Here is a 17,947-nt window from a genome sequence, read left to right as displayed (position 1 = left end):
CTCTCTCTCTCTCTCTCTCCTCTCTCTCCAGGCTGCTCTCTCACTCTCCCTGCTCTCTGTTTACTCTTGGACTGCCTGAGTGTGTGTTTGTGTCTGTGTGCTAGAGTATTAACAAGAGAGACAGAGAGAGAGAGAGGGTTCGAGTGAGTTTGTACTCACTCATGCGTTTGTGTGTGTGTGCGTGCCGCGGTGCCTGCTGGCAGAGCGAGGTAGGGGGAGGGACAGACCGACGGAAAGAGGGAGGGAGGAAAAAAAAGAGAGATAGAGGAGAGATCAGATGAGGGGAGAGAGAGAGGCTGAGCACATAGCACCGCCCCACAGTCCCACTTTCCTGTGGAAGTCTTCCCAGACGACCGCCATTGGGGAGAGACACGGCAGAGAAGAACAGACCAGCACTCACCGAAGCACAGGGTGGACAGAGGGAGAGGAAAAGGAGGGGAGAGGCCAGGAGCATGTGCTGTTGTGGAGCATGTCAACCTGACACCAGCTCAAGTATCAAGCCAGCTGGCAGGAAGAGCGCCGAGACTGAGCTGTTTTCATCTCCTCTGCTCTGGATCGGAAGGCCCAGCCCTGAAGAGCTTCCCGGCTGGCCGTCTAGAGATTAGACCGTCTGATAGTGTTATCCAGAGCAGGGCCACGAGACGACGGCTGGAGTGACAGGCATGTGACAGACAGGAACAACCACTTTCTGGCTGCACCAGGTGTTGATTGGACTTTCTCTGGGAGGAGCTAATGGGAATACAGTGCCCTGATTGGGTGTGAGGCTACCACCTGTTTCAGTATTGCTGCTTCTGATTGGATGTTTGTTCCATGTGTGTTACTCCAGCAGCTAAGGCCCAGAGTCAACCAGAGCTGCTTTGGATTGTGCTTTGTGTGTTTGCATATGACGGAATAAACTGGATGTAGCTAGAGGTCAAAACAAAGTGACCGTTGACTGTCAGGAAATTAACTCCACTGCTATTGCTTCAGCTTCACCGTATGCTTGTTTAAAAGCGCGTGATATTATGGCTGTGTTTGTGTCATGGCTAATCTGAGCATGCGTATGTTTGTGTGTACTCTGTCGGGTTGGAGGGTGTCTGACTTGCATGGCTGTCTACCCCCCTCCTCCCCCCACAGATGACTGTAAAAGGTTAATAGGTTATGGTCACGTGTCTCGGTCCTCTTGGAGAGAGTCAGGCTGACAGGTCTTTGAGAAGCTTTTCTAGCAATGCCTTTCGTGGCAACAATGAATATTTCAGCTGAAAAACCTCTTCCACTTTAACACTTGACAGGTTGTAGGTGCACAACAGCTTTTAGACACCAGAAGCTCAGACTTGAAGATCAGTCTTGCTTGTTATGGAAGTTCTTTTTAGACTGGCATTAATAAATTCTCAGCATGATGGTGAATATTGTGCACTTTTCCACATTTGCTAGATGATGCACAGCTTTTCTCACCTTTTTGACCAAAGTAGTTTTTATATCAGTTGGTATGTATGACAGATGTAGTGTTTGACTTTTGTTGGGGCAGAGAGAAATGTTACACAAATGACTTTGCGAGAGTTCATATCTTGATCATGAGTGTCCCTGCACATATATGCAGTCTTGTGAATATTGTCACAGATATTAAATCGAAAACTACGAACAGACCAACATTTATTGCAGCTTTTGCTCAGTAATCGTCTATTTACTGACTTATTCAAAGTGCTGGCACAAGATTCAGTCTTTCTGATTAATGTGAGAGTTGAAATGACAAGGCTGCAAACAGCTGTCCTTTCCTCTCCTTTGGCTCCGAGTTCTGCTTGTTGTCCCACTACCTCCATTAAGCGATGAGATGCAGAGACCCCTGAACCCATGTCCAAGGTTATCCTAAGACGTGTTGGCTCTGTGCCTCCTAATAACACCCCTCCCACCCGCCACCCCCAACAACCTTTTGAGAGGCTGTCCTGTTGCCAGGACCTGTCAGGCTGGCACAGGAAACAAGTGGGTGGTGTAAGCTAAGCCTCTTACAACACACACTGTTAATGAGCTGCCTTTAGCTAACAGCAGACTCTGGTAAGGGGGCACTGGAGCAAATTCTACACTATCTGTCTTTCTCACTCACTTGTACTCACACGCTGAATGCTCTCTACATTTCTACTTTTAGCACACATACATGGTGCTATTTGTTTGTGTGAGTGTGCGCATGCTTGTGTGTTTCATGACAGGTTGATCTATCACAGCTCTGGCCCAGCGGGTGCCAGTAGACTCTTGTGTAAGGCACAATCATGTGGTTGACTGGGTAAAGGACTAGGGTTTCTTGGAACTGGGTCACATCAAAGTCAGTTAGAATATGACACAGAGTGAACCTAGTGGGGAGAGTTAGTGATGTCATTGGTGTGACTGACGGTTCACCTACCACACCACTACTTCAATCTCTTTTACTCTTTCACTCTGTGTCTCTCTCTGTCAGTAGTTAGGAAGTGTATGGCATCCAGCCATGCTACTGCTGGGAGAGTGGGACTGTGTCTATGTTACACTGTGGACAAAACTCCCAGCCTGTGCTACAGCTTTGACAGCTGTATAGAGACAGCTGTTTATGGCTATTGATTTACCATGAACAGATTTCCATGATGTACACTACAAGAGATTGTTGATTGAGATAGTGTTGACAGTATATAAACCAAAATAGCCATTAAACTTGACAAGAAGTGTACTTTGCACAGGTTATATCACTATTATTTTTACAGCTTCATAAAGAATATCTTGTCATCAACAAGGACACATCCATGTCTGTCTGTCTTCTTTTGTATCCTATCCTAATCCCTCTGCCAATCTATCTGTTAATTCCAGGCCTTCTTCAGTATGGTAGGAATTGGTCCGCCATCGCCAAGATGGTGGGATCAAAAACCGTGTCACAGTGCAAAAACTTCTACTTCAACTACAAAAAGAGGCAGAAACTGGATGAGATTCTGCAGCAGCATAAAATGAAATCGGTAAGCCGAGGGAAAGTTTCCCAGTCATATTTTCACCTCATAATGCCGACACATTAAAGTCATTTATGCTTTTTATGCACCTTCATGCTGTAATGTTTCTGTTTTGCTTTGGATCTAAACATCTTTGTTCCCTCGGGGCTTTTTTTATTTAGTGTGTGCTTCTTTTGACCCAGGAGAAGGAGCGAAAGGCCCGTCGTAGGGGCAAAGCCCTGCAGAATGAGGAGACCAGTGCCCCGTATGCAGCAGAGGAGGAAGAGATGGAGGGATCAGGAGCCAGCTGCAATGAAGAGGAAGCCCCCGAGGATGGAGAAGGTACACCAGTCTCACGATCTGCATAGGTTATCCAAAACAGAACAGTGTTTAAATTGAAGGTTATATTTTACCCGTATTTAAGGCGTGACGACTGTTTTCAATAGGATGCTGTTTTATTTCAGTCTATAGTATTTTAGTATAACAGTGAATATTTCTAATTTTCTTAAGAACTCATATTTGTAAATGGGGTCTGAAAGAAAATCTACGTTTAATCAAAACAGAACATGAAAGTCTTTTGTAATCATGTAGCTGATGGCTGAGTTGTTTTGGATTGCATTAGATTGTACAGGTGTACCTAATAAAGTGGCATCTTAATATGTATGTAATTTAATCTAACAGTGAAACTCTGAGTAGTTCCCTGTTGGTGTGAAGTATCATGCTCTATAGTGACAAACATACAAATATCATGAAAATCCTTCTGTAGTTTGTTGATAGAAGTATACTGCGTAGACTGCATTTCCACAATGGAGTGCTGATGCCTCAGGGGATTTCATCCATCATCTGAATTGGTTTTGTGTTCCCTCTTATTGTACAATGAAACCTGATTAGGCAGAAGACTGGCACTGTGAAGAATCTGGTTTTGCAGAAAGAGATGGGAAAAAGATGGACAACAAAAAGGACAAGGAGATATAACATGATTTACAGTATAAGCCCTAATCTGTGTTTCTTTTTGTCCTCTGTCCCTGTCCCAGGTGGAGCCAACAACAGCTCTGACACAGAGAGCTTGCCCTCGCCTCACTCATCTGAGGACAGCAAGGCTAAAGAGGAAGGCTCCAGCAGGTCCAAGGGCAGCTCCAGCACCGGGGACAAGGAGGAGGCCCGGTCGGACATGGGCCAGGCAGAGGAGGAGAAGCCTCAAGTCAAGGAGGATGCAGACTCAGCCATCAAGCAGGAGATAAAGACTGAGACAGGGGAGCCCAACAAAGAGCAGCTGCAGCCAACACCACCCAGCGATGCCACAGATAAAAAACCTCCTACAGCAGAGACAGAGGAAGTCAAAAGCTCCACCAAAAGCTCCAAAAAGGATCATGTATCCAAAACAGGCTCACACGGGGACAGTGACTCTAGTGCCACTTGCAGCGCTGATGAGGTGGAGGAGACAGACAACACAGATAAGAGCAGGTGAGAGTTCTTAGCAACTGATACAGTGAAAATAGTCTCTTTATTTATTTATTTAAACAAAAATGGCAATTTCCAATTTATTTCAATTGAAAACAATGTTTTATAGCTCTTTCACGCTTAATTTCACTTTTGACATTTTTAGGTGTGGTTGAAATTGTTAGTGTCAAAGGGCTACTGGTTTTTGAGTGATTTACGAGGTGTCCTACTTCTCCCGTCTACCACAGCAGACATCAGAAAACAAACCAGCGAGGGTTTTGAAGTGGTATTAGTTGCCTAGCTACACTGTACAGCAGCAAAGCCATATTTGGCAAGCCACTTGTGTGTATACCACAGGTTGCGCTCTTCTATCCACCAGAGATTGTAATTGCATTTTGTATGAATGAATGAAAAAATCTGAGTGTAGTTAAAATCAAATTTATAGCTATAGATTTTATATTTTTATATGTGTGTATAGATATAGATATAGCTATATCAATCTGTGTGTGTCTGTGATTGAGACCACAAGAAATGGGTGTCAAAGTGCGTGGGAGGAGTGATTAGTCTTGTTTGCACGGTATTTGTTCAATTTTTTCCATGACAGCAGACTGCATGTACTGGCAGAGCTGAGGGAAACGCTGCCCTCTCTGCCAAAGCAAACAAAGGGAGTGAGAGTGTGTGCGCATGTGTGTATACACTCTTGTGCTGCTGTGCATCAATTTGTGTGTCTGTCTGTGATTCAGAGTATGATGTGTGCTTACGACAGATGTGCGAGACATGGATATGGATTTTTACTTGTAATTCTTTTTCACACTCTCGGACACACACATACACACACACACACACACACACACACACACACACACTATGCATATCTGCTTTCCCCCACCATTTGAATACATGAATAGTTTTTGTGAGCGAAGATGTGCCTGTCTTCTTTGGAAATATACAGTAAAAACTGGCCAAAACGCTGCTCTTTTTGTTGTATTTTGCAGTTTTTACTCTTTCAAGTTTTCTAATGAATGTTCGAATATGGTTTCAGCTGGGGAAAGCAAATGACTCTACGCAGTGTATGGACCTTTTCCAGTTAGGATGTGTACTTGAGTTGTACATGAGTTGATGGAAACACCAATCAGGAAATGTTATACCCCCTACCCTTACGCTCTTCTTCACTCCCACTAACTTATTTCTGTCTGCGTGTGTAGAATGACTTCACCACGGCCAAGCCTGCTGAACTACACTCACGATGGGGTCATATCATCCCCACTACAGAAGCCCATGGATCTAAAACAGCTCAAACAAAGGGCTGCTGCTATACCGCCTATTGTGAGTTACTAGTTATATTTTTTGTGTCTTATAGTCTTTTCTTCTTTTTCTTTTTCTTACACATCACACAACAGTTAAAAGGATGAGCATCTTAGCTTTTTCACCCTTGGAAAGTGTCTTTGATTCAGGTAGTGTTTTGTAACTGAAAACTGATTTGCTCAGCTCGGGTAAACAAGCACATACACACTATCGCTCTCCCATTACAGTGGTATCAATGCTATCCCTGTCTCTCTGCTTACAGAGATAACAATATAGCAGGTGAAATTGTTAAGTCATATTTGTATACGATAAGCCAACCAGATGGAGGATGATGGGATAGATTGCTTTGTGGAGAAGAAATGAGATGCCAGGCATTAGGGAAACTTTAGCTTACTAAGAAATAAGAGATGCATGTTAGCTATCATGTTTATCAGATACTGTATGTGGCTAACCATATGTCAGATGCCAGGTAGGATTGGGCTTGTGTTTATCCGTGTTATGAGTGTGGCATGTATGTAACCTTTTTATTTCCCTCCTGTCTTGTGCACAGATGCCAGAGGCCTCTGTGCAGGGCAGCCAGCGGAGTGGGGCTGGGAAGGCAGTGCTGCCTCCCCATGCCCTGGCACTCTACCAGCAACAGATCACTATGGCTCATGGGGAGTCCTCTCAGGAGGTCAAACAGCAGCAGCAACTTTCAGGCCAGCCAGGCAAACAGCAGCCTTATACCCCACAGGCGGACAGAGACAGGGAGGCTCTTCACAGCAGCAGCCCCCGTGTTCGTCCACGCAGCCCCTCCACCAGTGAAAAGGATGGTACGCAAGCCTTTATCACTACAGGGAACTACTCATATTGCCTACAAACTCATTTAACTATAATGTTGCGAATGTAGGAACCCCTTGCAATTTTCAGCATATTCTTTTCCCTTTGCCATTTTTTTGTGTCTGATCTGTGTGTCACTCTGCTGCAGGGTGTACGTCTGCATGACATGGTACATTGCTGGAGTTGTTCGTTTTAAAATGTGTACAATACATGAATTTGCAGAGAATTACAGGATACATGATTTTTTTTCACTAAAAATGGCTATTGAAAATCTTGCACAACATGCAGTTCTAGTAGCATTTGATCTAGTTTTACTTAGTTGGTCCTTGCTATAAGCTCTCACCTTGAGTCTGTGTTCTCTAGTGTTTAGGGTATTCAAGTGTTTCTGGGACACTCGCGAGGAGGGAACTGATAAATGATCTGGTATTGCTATTGACCCAGAAGGGAATATAGTCTAGTTCAGTGCACTTACTGTAAGCTGGTGGAATGTGAATGTCTGAGAGCACAGTGCAAGACTTTTACCAGTCCAGACGAAGACAGGGCTTTTATTACCAACTGGGCACAGCAGCTGGGAATGTTAGAGTACAGCAGCCACTTTATCAATAATGTTAAGAAAGTAGAGGACTTAGAAAGCTCTTTTTACCTGACATAGGAGCATGTGTAGGTACATATTAAAGCTACTGTTTATTAGTATTTATCTGCCCATGTGGTGGAGAGAGTAGAGTTAATGTAGTTAGTGCACATCTGTGGGCAAGCAAGAGAAAAATGCTGTGAGGATGCGATGAACTGTGGTGTGTTTGTGTCCCTTCAGAACTGGAAGGCAACGAGAGGTGGTTACTGACCCTCCTGCAGGGATTAAGTAGGTTCACCCATTGCCTTTTACCCCTACTTCTTTCTAATCACACCTTTCGCACACTGCAGTGCAATCACCTCCTCTGCTGGATTTAACTTGTGTACTTGAAGCTGATATTAGCAATAGGTTGTTGTGATGTTAGCGCACTTATTCAGTGGTTTGTCACTGTGAGTGGAAAGTGGCACGAGGGATTCTGTGTCATTACGATGACGGTGATGATGCTGTCGACAACAGTGAGTTAGCAGTGGCAAAAGGACGGCTTCTTGGATTGCTCTGTCTAGATGCTGTGTCTTGGTCCTGACTCCCTCCCTGTGTTAATGTTGCAGAAAAGTCCCAAGCATTCTCTCCCCATGGAGAAGCCAAGAAGCAGGCGCTGGGCCCTGATGACCTGAGGACTTCCAGCTTGGGTCGCCCAGTTCTCTCCCCCTACCCCATGTCCCCGCGAGACATGGCCAAGATCAGTCACGACCAACACCTGCTCCACTTCAACTGTGAGTTTCTGTCCTGTCTTGTCTTTATATTCTTTACAAGCATCATATACAAAGTATTTTAATTTGTAGTGTGTAATATACTGTATTATGGAAACTTATTGACACTAAAGGTCCTCTAGAGACCTTTTAATAAAAATCAAATACTCAATCTCATAATCTCTTCCATCTACCAGCGTTCCCACAAGCAGGCCACCCCTCGCTATCCAACCTGCCACAGGACAGTGGTAGACTAGCAGCAGTGAGACCCCTCACCATGCCAGAGCCTCCACCTCTCATTTCCTCCACCAAGCCAGGAGGCTCTATCACACAGGTAAGCTCCACACACAAAACTATTGCTTTTAGATAATCACGATTCCTCAATATTAAGACATTATTAAAAAATGAATGTAACAAACTTAACAACTACAAGAGCTGTGACGGGGTATATGAACATTATAACCAAATATATGTTTCCTCAGGGCACCCCAGTGCAGCTGCACAGTCCTGCTCATGGGTTGGACCATGGGAAGATGCCCCACACACAGATGGGGTTACCTTGGATGGATCAAAGGAAAGTTGGTGAGTATAATTGGTTAGAGGGATTAGTACACTTCACTTTTCCTTCCTGTAAGCTGCCACCCACTGCTGCCACACCTGATACTCGGATCTAATTATAACTCATAATAACTCATTACTGTTTGTCTCTTCATTCCTCACTTGTTTTCATTTTCTATTGTGCTATACAGGTACTTTCCCAGTGGTAAAGCAGGAGCAGCTGTCCCCTCACAGCTCGTCCTCCCAAGCTGATAACCTGTCAACCCAGGGAGCACCTCATGACAGTGGTACTGGACGTGGTACGTGCCTTGTTTTTTCCTCACATTGTTTCCATACACAATGATTTGGTATTTAAGCTTTGCCTTTGCATGTTTCCTTGGCCTGTACAGGGGATGAGGAGTTATATCAATGTGTCTTGGATATATATTCACTCACTTTTTCAAGTTTTTTTTCCCATCACAACAAATTTATTTGAGAATTATGACATTTTTGCCATCAGCCATGATGTCATACACCCTTGAATAACAAAGTCAAATCATGAGTTTTTTTTATTCAGCACTGTCATGCTGAAAAGATTTAGCCCCTCAGCATGACAGTGACTCGTGGCACACAGCAAGGACCACACTGGAGTGTCTTGGGGACAAGTCTCTGAATGTACTTGAGTGACCCGGGCTAGACTTAAATCTCAATTGAAAATTGGTGGGGAGTTGAGTTCACTGAAGCTCATCTAATCTGACAGAGCTTGAAAGGATGTGAAGAATTGGAGAAACTGCCCAAATCTGTGTGTGCAAAGCTGGCAGACACGTACTCAGGAAAATTTTAGGCTGCAATTACAGTCAGTGGTGCCTCAACACAGTTTTCCTTTTTAAACTAAATGAGTAAAACTAACCATAACCACATTTTTACTCTGACATCACTAGGTATGGTGCTCAGACTGAAAACTATCATAATACGCGTTTGGCTTCTCAGCCAGCCTTGCAGGACTTAACGTAAAAACAATCTGTCAGTTGTTTAAATTGTGCTTTACTTCAACTACTCTTCGTCCGACTTTACGTGTTGAATTACAATTTCCTTCTTACTTTGTTTACAGCTTCTATTCCAGCCGTCCAGGGGGGCAGTATCACTAAGGGTATCCCAGGGACCAGAATGCATCCAGATTCCTCAATATCCTACCGAGGGGGCTCCATTATTCAGGTGAGTTCACATCAGTGAAATAGGTCCCATTTGCTTTTTTTTTTTGCTGCTGTACAGGAGTTAGTAATGTCCCAGTTAGGTTTTTTTTGTTGTTGTTGTTTCTTCCTGCTGATCCCACTGGAGATTTTCTGTGGACTGTCCTTTTAACAAACTTGTCTGCACTTAATCTTATGTGCTAAGTTAATTTCAAGTGAGTACGTTTGAGAGATAACAGACTATACATTTATAAAATGCCTGCTGGTTTAGATGTCTGTTTTTGAGTATGTCATGTGGGAATCCTTGCTGTTTCCCTTTAAAATACTCTTAAGCTGTTAGTTTGATGATGTAACCTAAAGATAATCCCCTACAACTGTGTTTTAACTCTCACTGTAACAGTTGCAATTTGCTACTGCTGTGTTGGGTGCGGCAATCCCTGATGTGTGTGTGCGTTATGAAAATTCTGCTGACGGTGTTCAAGTAGTTTTAGTAGTGCATTTCAACAGACAACTGGCAAGCAGTTCTCTTCCCCTTTTTATTTGAAGAACCTGTGAACAGCCTCTGAAATGCATCTAGATAAGTATTTTCAAATATTGAAATATATAGGCAGGGTAATGGGTCACATACATTTAGAAGAGACTTGCTATTATAAATATGATTATTTATGACCTAGTGTTTCTCCTCATATTACAGTGCTGGAGTGGTGTATTCAGAATAATTTGATTTCCTTGAGATTGATTTAATAGCTATAAATGGTGAACAGAAAGTAATACTGTTTTAAATTGTGTTAAGGCTTATGATATCACTGGCTCTTACAGCTGTTACACAGACAAGCCAGTTTTGTTATTTTTTTTATTATCCCAACCTCTTCCAGTGCTTCACACTAGTTTTGCTCATATATGCAGCCATTGGCTTTTAAGCGGACAGTATGAAACCTGAGCTTTATACAGTAAATCTGAGCTTTGTACTTATGATGAAAGAGAGAGCAGCAGAGCTGGTGAGAGGTCATGAGGCAGAACAAGTGCTGTGGCTGCTGGATTTCCCTGGTGCTGTGACATAACCACAGCTCTGAGTGGCCCTGTCGCCCTAGCAACAGGTACACACTGTACCGCGTCTGTTCCCTCTTTTATTTATGTATTTACTCTAGATGCTGGCTAAACCCAGTCATTGATATGCCCACTGTAATATGACATCCAACTGGCACACAAGACAAAATGAGTGTTGAGGGTGCTGGTACACACTGTGACAGATTAGGAAAAAGGAAAGATAAGGGGATAATAAAGAGTAACCAGTCCTGTTCAAGAGCGAAAGAGTTATTTGTCTAGCTTTGAGCTAGGTGGATTGATAGACGTGTGTGTGTAAGCACTCAGATATGGCGGTGATGCATTTTCTTATGGAGAAGCCAAGAACTGCTGTAGTCAGTGCCATCTGATCCTGTAAACAGAAACCCCCCCTCCCCATTCGGCAAACCCTACTAGTCTGGCCCCCAGCCTTCCTCAGTCATTTCTGGGAAAAGCTGCAACCAACAGATGAGAAATGTGCTCTCAGGCCCTACTGGGTCTGTTATTCAACCGTCCACTCCTACTCTCGTCCCTTCACCAGGCAGTGTAGAAATATGACTCATACTCAGGGTACGAGTGATGTGAGTCAAGGTTTTAACAAAGCCGCCTGTTGTCATCTGCTGTTGTCAAGTGGTTGCACCTCCGCTTCGTCTGGGAGTACTACTCTGTATTTCAAAGATGTGTTGTTGTGTGCTTGTTTACTTACTGTTTTGGATCCCTGTTATATGTCACTATTGTAAGAAACACTGACTGCAGCAAAAATAATTCAAGAAAATGCAGGACACATTCTGTATGTAACACAATCTGCAGTATGCATCAAATTTAAATTAACAACTTACTGTTGCTGCACGCATTACACCAGATTCAAAAAACCTGAAAAGAAAAGCAGTAAAGAGTGAAGAAAGAGTGTTCCTCACCAGTAATGAGGGAAACGCTACAATAATTGTTTTAATCAGAATTGTAATTCACCTCCACTGTAATTCGTTATGGTTTTCCTAAATTAACTTTATCAATGACTTTTAACAGAAATCTATTATTTTTCTATTGAGTTATTGTAATTTAACATTTAAAACATCTGTTTTCATTTTGCAGATTCTGGGAATGTTTATTGTATGCATTGTGAGGTTTTTCATTGAAGTGCTAGTTCTTAATATGTGCTGTTTAGGATATAGCACAATTACATAATTAGTGTTATCCCCTTGAGATAGTATAAGTATGAATCTCATAGTAAACACGGGAAGCACAAAATTAAATCTGGTTTTTATAAAACATTATAATTACCTGTGCCTGGCAGAAGAATGGCTTACCTGTACAGATAGCTGGCTGTTGAGAGTTTGTAGAAAGCCACATAGCCAGGTGCAAAGGTTGACTTTGATGGCTTGGTGTTCTTTTCATTGTTGCTTTTTTTTTTGTGTGGCATTGACGTATAAAGTTGATTCTACAAGCTGTTAGTTTGAAAGAAATGAGAGAAATGAGGCGTGTTAATGGATTCTGCTGGTAGTCAAAGCTTTTTCTTGTAAACTCTTTCTCTCGTTTGCCATATCAAAATGGCGATCAGACTTGAGCGTTTTCTAAAGAATGGCTTCTACTGCACGCTCAGACGACAAAGTGCAGGTCTCATTTCTTCTCTTGTCACCACAGGGGACGCCTGCTGATGTGCTCTATAAGGGAACCATAACACGTCTAATCACAGAGGACAGCGCCAGCCGAGCTGAGAGGGAGCGTGATGAGCCACTGTCTAAAGGGCTTGTGCTCTATGAAGGCATCAGTGGGCACGTTCTCACATATGACCGTGAGTACATCAGCTAGGCAGCAGTATACTTTATGCTATGGCCAACATGACGTCTAGTGTGGTTTCCAGTTGACTATACAAGCAACAATCTGTACCTTGACTTTTTCATACAATTGGTTAGATCTCAAGACTATTATCCTTACTCTAAGAAATACTGTTGTGCACAATAAGTAGCATGCTTGTCATTTGCAGGCTCAGCATCTCAGACCCCCAAAGAAGAGGGCCGAGGCCCAGGGCAGTCTGGGGACATTCTGGGCTTGAAACGTCCTTATGATGTCATGGAGGGAGGCATCTCTAGAGGACTGCCTATGAGGGACTCGCTGTCTGCAGCCAACTGTGAAGGTAAGAGATAACCCTACGTAACCTTTTTTGTTTTTTTAAAAATTGTATTCAGCACTCGTTATTGCTAATATCACTTGCTATAGAAAGTCCTACATCTCAAGACTTCTCCCCAACTACCTCCAACTCAGGTCTGATTGGTCGCGCCATGCCTCATGATAGGGACAGTCCGCACCACACATCCTACAAGGATGCTCATCACATCCGAGGTTCTGGTTCCATCTCACAAGGTAGGATAACACCTTAATATAAGACATGGGCATAAGATTTTAACTCCCAGTCTATAATCATGACAGACCTTTTGTCTTATCTCTGCCTGCAGCATTAAAGATGGGATAGGCAGGTTTTGTTTTGTTTTTTTTTCCTTTTTTCCTGCTGTCATTGGGCAAAAAATCAATAACTACCTTTCTGCATATTGCAATTCAAGTGCTTTGAGAGAAAACTACACTTCCTCTAGGCTCTGTCTTCAGGCTTTAAATAACCTAGCCTATGACTGAAGACTCTGGCCAATCTCAGGTCTTTACACCTGGATCAGGTGAAATAATATAAAGAGCAACACAGTCTTGGTGGAGTAAGCTGTGGTGGCTGAATGGGTTAAACAGAGAACTTTGGATACGAGTCCTGCAGGAAACCAGAAAGGCATGCTGACTTGTGGTTTGACCTTTTTGCACATTTGAAGCATGTGCTCGTCTGGTGGGAGGGCCTTAGCGCTGATGAAGGAGAATGGAGAGCTGCAGGAGGATGACTGTTTTTTTTCTCCAAATTCTGTCTTTTTTTTTTTTTTTTGCCTGTTCCAGAATTCTGTCTACCACAACTTTATGAAAGAATCTAAATGCACTTAGTGTTTTTGATAATTGTGTTGGAAGACAACTAAATTTTATGAGTGGCAGTTGACTGGGTAAAGCATGCATAATTCTGAAAATGGCAGATTAAAGCAACATAATTGTTCACACAGAAGTCTTGAAGATTTTGCAGCACACTAAATCTTTGGACTGAATGTCAAAGTGTCTGTACCTAGAGTGCGGCCCTATTTGCAATAATAAGACGTTTAATGACGATCACATTATGCATTCTGTGTTTTCTTGAAAGTACTCCCTTATTGTACTCTCACTTCATCAGATTGGATTCTCAATGCTGACAAATATAGCTTTCTTTAGCTTTCTTCTTTTCAAGAAACAGATAGCTAGCTTACCAGAAGTCATTCACTGGCGGGAGTACTTTCATGTCGATATTCATATGTATCTATTTGATGGCAGTTAAGTCAAATAACCATCTAATATTGTCTTGCCTCGAGATAGTAGTCGATTAAGCAACTCTCCCCCGCTGCTTCAGTTAAGCTGATATAATCCTGTCAGAATTTTTCTCTCAGTCTCCCTCGTGTGCTTCTCCATTTCTTTGCTCATTTCTTGCTAAATTATTAAAAGAAAATTGAAATAGTTACTGCCCACTCTTGTTCGAAGAAAGATAACATTATCATATTCTTTCAATTTCAGGTATACCTCGTCATCTTGACCCTCAGGATGGCTACCTGAGAAGAGAAGCAAAGCAGATGAAAAGAGAAGCTTCACCAACCCGTGTGCCTGGTTCACTTTCTGACCCGATGAAGGGCAGAGAGGCCATTGTGCCCACAGTAAAGGAGGCTGGACGTTCGATCCACCTCATTCCCAGGGAAGAGCTTAGGCAGCCTGCCAAGGAGGGCATCATAGCACAGGTATGCAGATGCTAATAGCACATGTAGAGGCTATCCAACCCTTAATGCTTCTTAACTGATTAACTCCCAATGTGCCTCTCTTTAGGGAACACCCATGAAGCAGGAGGCGCCTGGTTCAGGGAAACGTCATGATGTCCGCTCCATCATAGCCAGCTCACCACGTTCCTACCACAATACACCCCCCCACCTGGAGATGCGCGCTGAGAGGGGCCGATATGAGGAGGCGCCTAAGGGGCGACCCAGTGCAGTGGTCAGTACGGCTAGCTCTATAGCCCGCTCTTCCCCCCTTACACTGGGGTCAGAGCAAGGAGGCAAAGCCCATCATAGCCCAGTGGGCTACGACGATAAAGGCGCCTTAAGGAACCCTTACCCTGGGCCCTCACATCGCGGCTCCCCTCTGTCCAGGGAGTCGAGCCAAAGGCAGCATGAGGGTGGGTATATCTCATTACAAACATAACAATGAGTAAAATAAAACAGCGAAATTTGAAACAAAACCCTAATGCAAACTATGTATGTTGTAAATGCATAAAAGGCTTGGTATGTAATAGGTAGTATAGTGCTAAGAAGTATTTTAAACAAGATACTTTACTCTTCATCGCACAAAAGCTATACTTGAAATTCTTCTGTTTCCTTCTTTTTTTCTCCAGGTTCCAGTAAGAATCCGCCTCAGGAGCGTAAAGCCACACCGACCCCCAGGGAGATGAGTGCCACCAAATCACCACTCTCTGGTGTTGCAGATCAACAGACCTATGAGCGTCTGCTGCAGGGTCTAGGAGCTACAGATGTGTACCGACAAATCCCCTTAGCCTTTGATCCTGCAGCGCTGCCCCGTGGCATCCCCATCGAACCAGGTACAGAGGCACAGTCAAAATTCAACTGGAAGAAATATCCAAACATATGACAGCTATCTTCTGAAACTCCTTGATTTTATTAGCATGATCTTCTTGAAGACCCTGTACAAACTCAGGTGTTTTTAGATATTCAGACCCAAATAGACTTCTCCTCATTTAAAATTATTGCTGGCAATTACAAGGTTTAGCACACTTTAACAATCATGCTAAAGGCCATCCATAAATGTCCAGACATCAAAAATGAGGCCTTACCTTTTATAGAGTGCTTTGTGTTGGTGATTCGAGAGAGCAGTTGCCAAAAAGTCCCCGCCACAGCGTAGTCTGTAAAAAATCAGCTCCAAAAAAATAAGAGCAAACATCTGTGTATCATGTAATAACTTTGATATGTTATTTATTCAAAGATTAATGATTTTTTGACTTTTCTTTATATACAACAGCATACTACTTGCCTCGCCACCTAGCCCCCAACCCGGCCTACCCTCATCCCTACCCCTACCTCATCCGTGGCTTTCCTGACACTGCGGCCCTGGAGAACCGCCAGACGCTGTTCAATGACTACATCACCTCACAGCAGATGCACCAGTGGCCTGCAGCTGCCGCCATGGCTGCCCAGCGTTCCGACCTCCTGAGGGGCCTTCCTTCACGAGACCAGCCTCTTCCTCTGCCCTACTCTGCAGCCCCTCGTGGTAAGGCTAACGGACTTCAAGTCACATCCTCACTCACTTTCAGCCATATTTGTCTTCACACTAGCTTTTTGAGGTGTTTGGCAAACTGAAAGTCGAGTCAAGTGTGCTGCACCTACAGATGGAGCTTGCTGAGAGCCCTTACCATTACGAAACAACAGCAGGGTTCATTTTGCCTGGATTTTATTCAATAGTAGAACCACCTGTGAGCTGAAATATGAAGTGCAGTGCTGTTCATGGCCTACTTAACCGTGTACCTCAGCTTGCAGCTCAGATGGATAATGCTTTCATAGTGATGTATATATTACAGTCAGCTGGTGTGCAGTTTCAAGCAGCAGTTAAAGGTAATTAGTCACTTCTAGAGAGAGACAAACATAATGAATGATCTGGTTTTTCTCATTCTCTGGAGTATTTATTTTCCTTTATTGTATATTGGCAAAGCTTTGAATGCATCTAATTTGCCATATAATTTCTAATCTATTTGTTTAAAAACATAATACATAAAAGTTGAGTTGCATTTAAGTGTCTGAAAATTGCAATGTAGAATCATTGAGGATGCGGTGAGTACGTTTGGTTTCCAATATAATGTTATACAGAAGCAAACGCCAACAAACCAGAAGTGAAAGTATTTACAGGAAAAGGCCTTGCGTCATTCATCAGTGACTTTGCCTTGAAACGCTCTCTAAAGCAGAATCTTATCAGGTAATCTCCCATTTTTTTTCATTGTAAACATTTACTTTGGCCATTTGTCTGTGTTGACTTATCATTTTCCACACTTTGAATCAAGACTTGTTTATCACTTCATCTTTTCATGCTTAATAAACATGTTTTCTACCATTATGCCATTACCTATAAAACCATTAAACCTTTGCATCACTGCTAACAACAAAATAGTTGCTTGGAGTTGGATCATATCTTCTGATGGGGGACACAATGAGAATGCAGCGCTAGCCTTAGTTTACGGTTTTGCTCTCGGCCAAGTACACCTAGACCAGCTATTAGGTTGTTCTTGACCCTTCTCTTCTTTCTGTCCCCTAGGGATCATCGATCTTTCTCAGGTGCCACACTTACCTGTCCTGGTCCCTCCCTCTGCAGGGACAGCTGGCTCCCCAATGGATCGCATCACCTACATCCCTGGGACAAGCACCACCTTCCCTGGCAGGCCTTACACCACCTCCCCCATCTCACCTGGTACAATTCAGCACACAGAAACAATCTTACCTAAATATGTTGCACTCTTACGGGTTTTGTAATGGTTTCTTTTTCCTTTTTTCTCTACAGTCGGCTCCTCACACATTAACAAAATGCAAGGCGCACCCTCTTCTTCAGAACGCGAGCGGGAAAGAGACCGTGAACGCGACAGGGAGCGTGACAGGGAGCGGGAGCGTGACAGGGAGCGGGAGAGAGAGAGGGAGCGTGAACGGGACCGGGAGAGAGATCGAGATCGAGAACGGGAACGAGAGAGAGATCGTGAAAGGGAAAGGGACCGGGACAGAGAGAGAGACAGAGACCGAGAGCGTGACAGAGAGAAAGGCGGGTCTCTTGGAAATGTGGAGCACGCCCCCATATGGCGACCAGGTGTGGAGGAGATAGTGTTTGTCTGCATGTTCAAAGTCAAGTCATTTGTTGGAAACACAAATGTAGTTCAAGAACAAAGTAATGTGTAAATTTAAATGAGTCTATTTGTGTTTCTCAGGTACAGAGCACAGCTTGGCAAGCAGTAGCAGCAGCAGCAGTGTGAGACCTTCTTCCCAGCCATACAGCCACCAGCACTCCCCAGTGTCACCTCGTACCCAGGAGAACGTGCAGCAGAGGCCAAGTGTCCTGCACAACACTGGGGGCAAAAGTATTTCTGTCAATGAACACTCCAGCTCATCTGTGTTACGGTAAAATGCTTTTTAGTTCTGTTTGTACAAGGACAATACTGGGACATTCTCCTAATCAATTTCTTTACCTTTCACAGAAAGAAGCAACCTG

At 43.5% G+C, this 17,947-nt stretch overlaps 1 protein-coding gene across 7 annotated transcripts in view; it reads left to right on the top strand.

Annotated features, from left to right (window-relative positions):
- ncor2 (nuclear receptor corepressor 2) overlaps positions 1–17,947 on the top strand; it is a 93,478-nt gene that overhangs the window by 63,833 nt on the left and 11,698 nt on the right. The window contains exons 18-38 of one of the 7 annotated variants that reach the window (XM_008276717.1): positions 2,809–2,951; positions 3,128–3,263; positions 3,956–4,385; positions 5,567–5,687; positions 6,217–6,478; positions 7,297–7,344; positions 7,665–7,829; positions 8,003–8,139; positions 8,288–8,387; positions 8,555–8,662; positions 9,454–9,557; positions 12,236–12,386; positions 12,579–12,728; positions 12,857–12,955; positions 14,219–14,436; positions 14,522–14,867; positions 15,084–15,287; positions 15,725–15,973; positions 17,009–17,161; positions 17,252–17,548; positions 17,667–17,856. In XM_008276717.1, coding sequence (XP_008274939.1) covers positions 2,809–2,951; positions 3,128–3,263; positions 3,956–4,385; positions 5,567–5,687; positions 6,217–6,478; positions 7,297–7,344; positions 7,665–7,829; positions 8,003–8,139; positions 8,288–8,387; positions 8,555–8,662; positions 9,454–9,557; positions 12,236–12,386; positions 12,579–12,728; positions 12,857–12,955; positions 14,219–14,436; positions 14,522–14,867; positions 15,084–15,287; positions 15,725–15,973; positions 17,009–17,161; positions 17,252–17,548; positions 17,667–17,856 — 3,811 coding nt within the window. Of the gene's footprint in view, positions 1–2,808; positions 2,952–3,103; positions 3,264–3,955; positions 4,386–5,566; positions 5,688–6,216; positions 6,479–7,296; positions 7,345–7,664; positions 7,830–8,002; positions 8,140–8,287; positions 8,388–8,554; positions 8,663–9,453; positions 9,558–12,235; positions 12,387–12,578; positions 12,729–12,856; positions 12,956–14,218; positions 14,437–14,521; positions 14,868–15,083; positions 15,288–15,724; positions 15,974–17,008; positions 17,162–17,251; positions 17,549–17,666; positions 17,857–17,947 lie in introns of all 7 variants that reach the window. The other 6 variants (XM_008276721.1, XM_008276716.1, XM_008276719.1 and 3 more) reach the window with 6 other exon arrangements.

This window comes from Stegastes partitus, unplaced genomic scaffold, assembly GCF_000690725.1.
Source record: "Stegastes partitus isolate 25-593 unplaced genomic scaffold, Stegastes_partitus-1.0.2 Scaffold79, whole genome shotgun sequence".
In the NCBI taxonomy this organism is placed as follows: domain Eukaryota; kingdom Metazoa; phylum Chordata; class Actinopteri; family Pomacentridae; genus Stegastes; species Stegastes partitus.
Note: the sequence above shows the minus strand (reverse complement) of the source record. Positions and strands in the feature narration are given on the sequence as shown.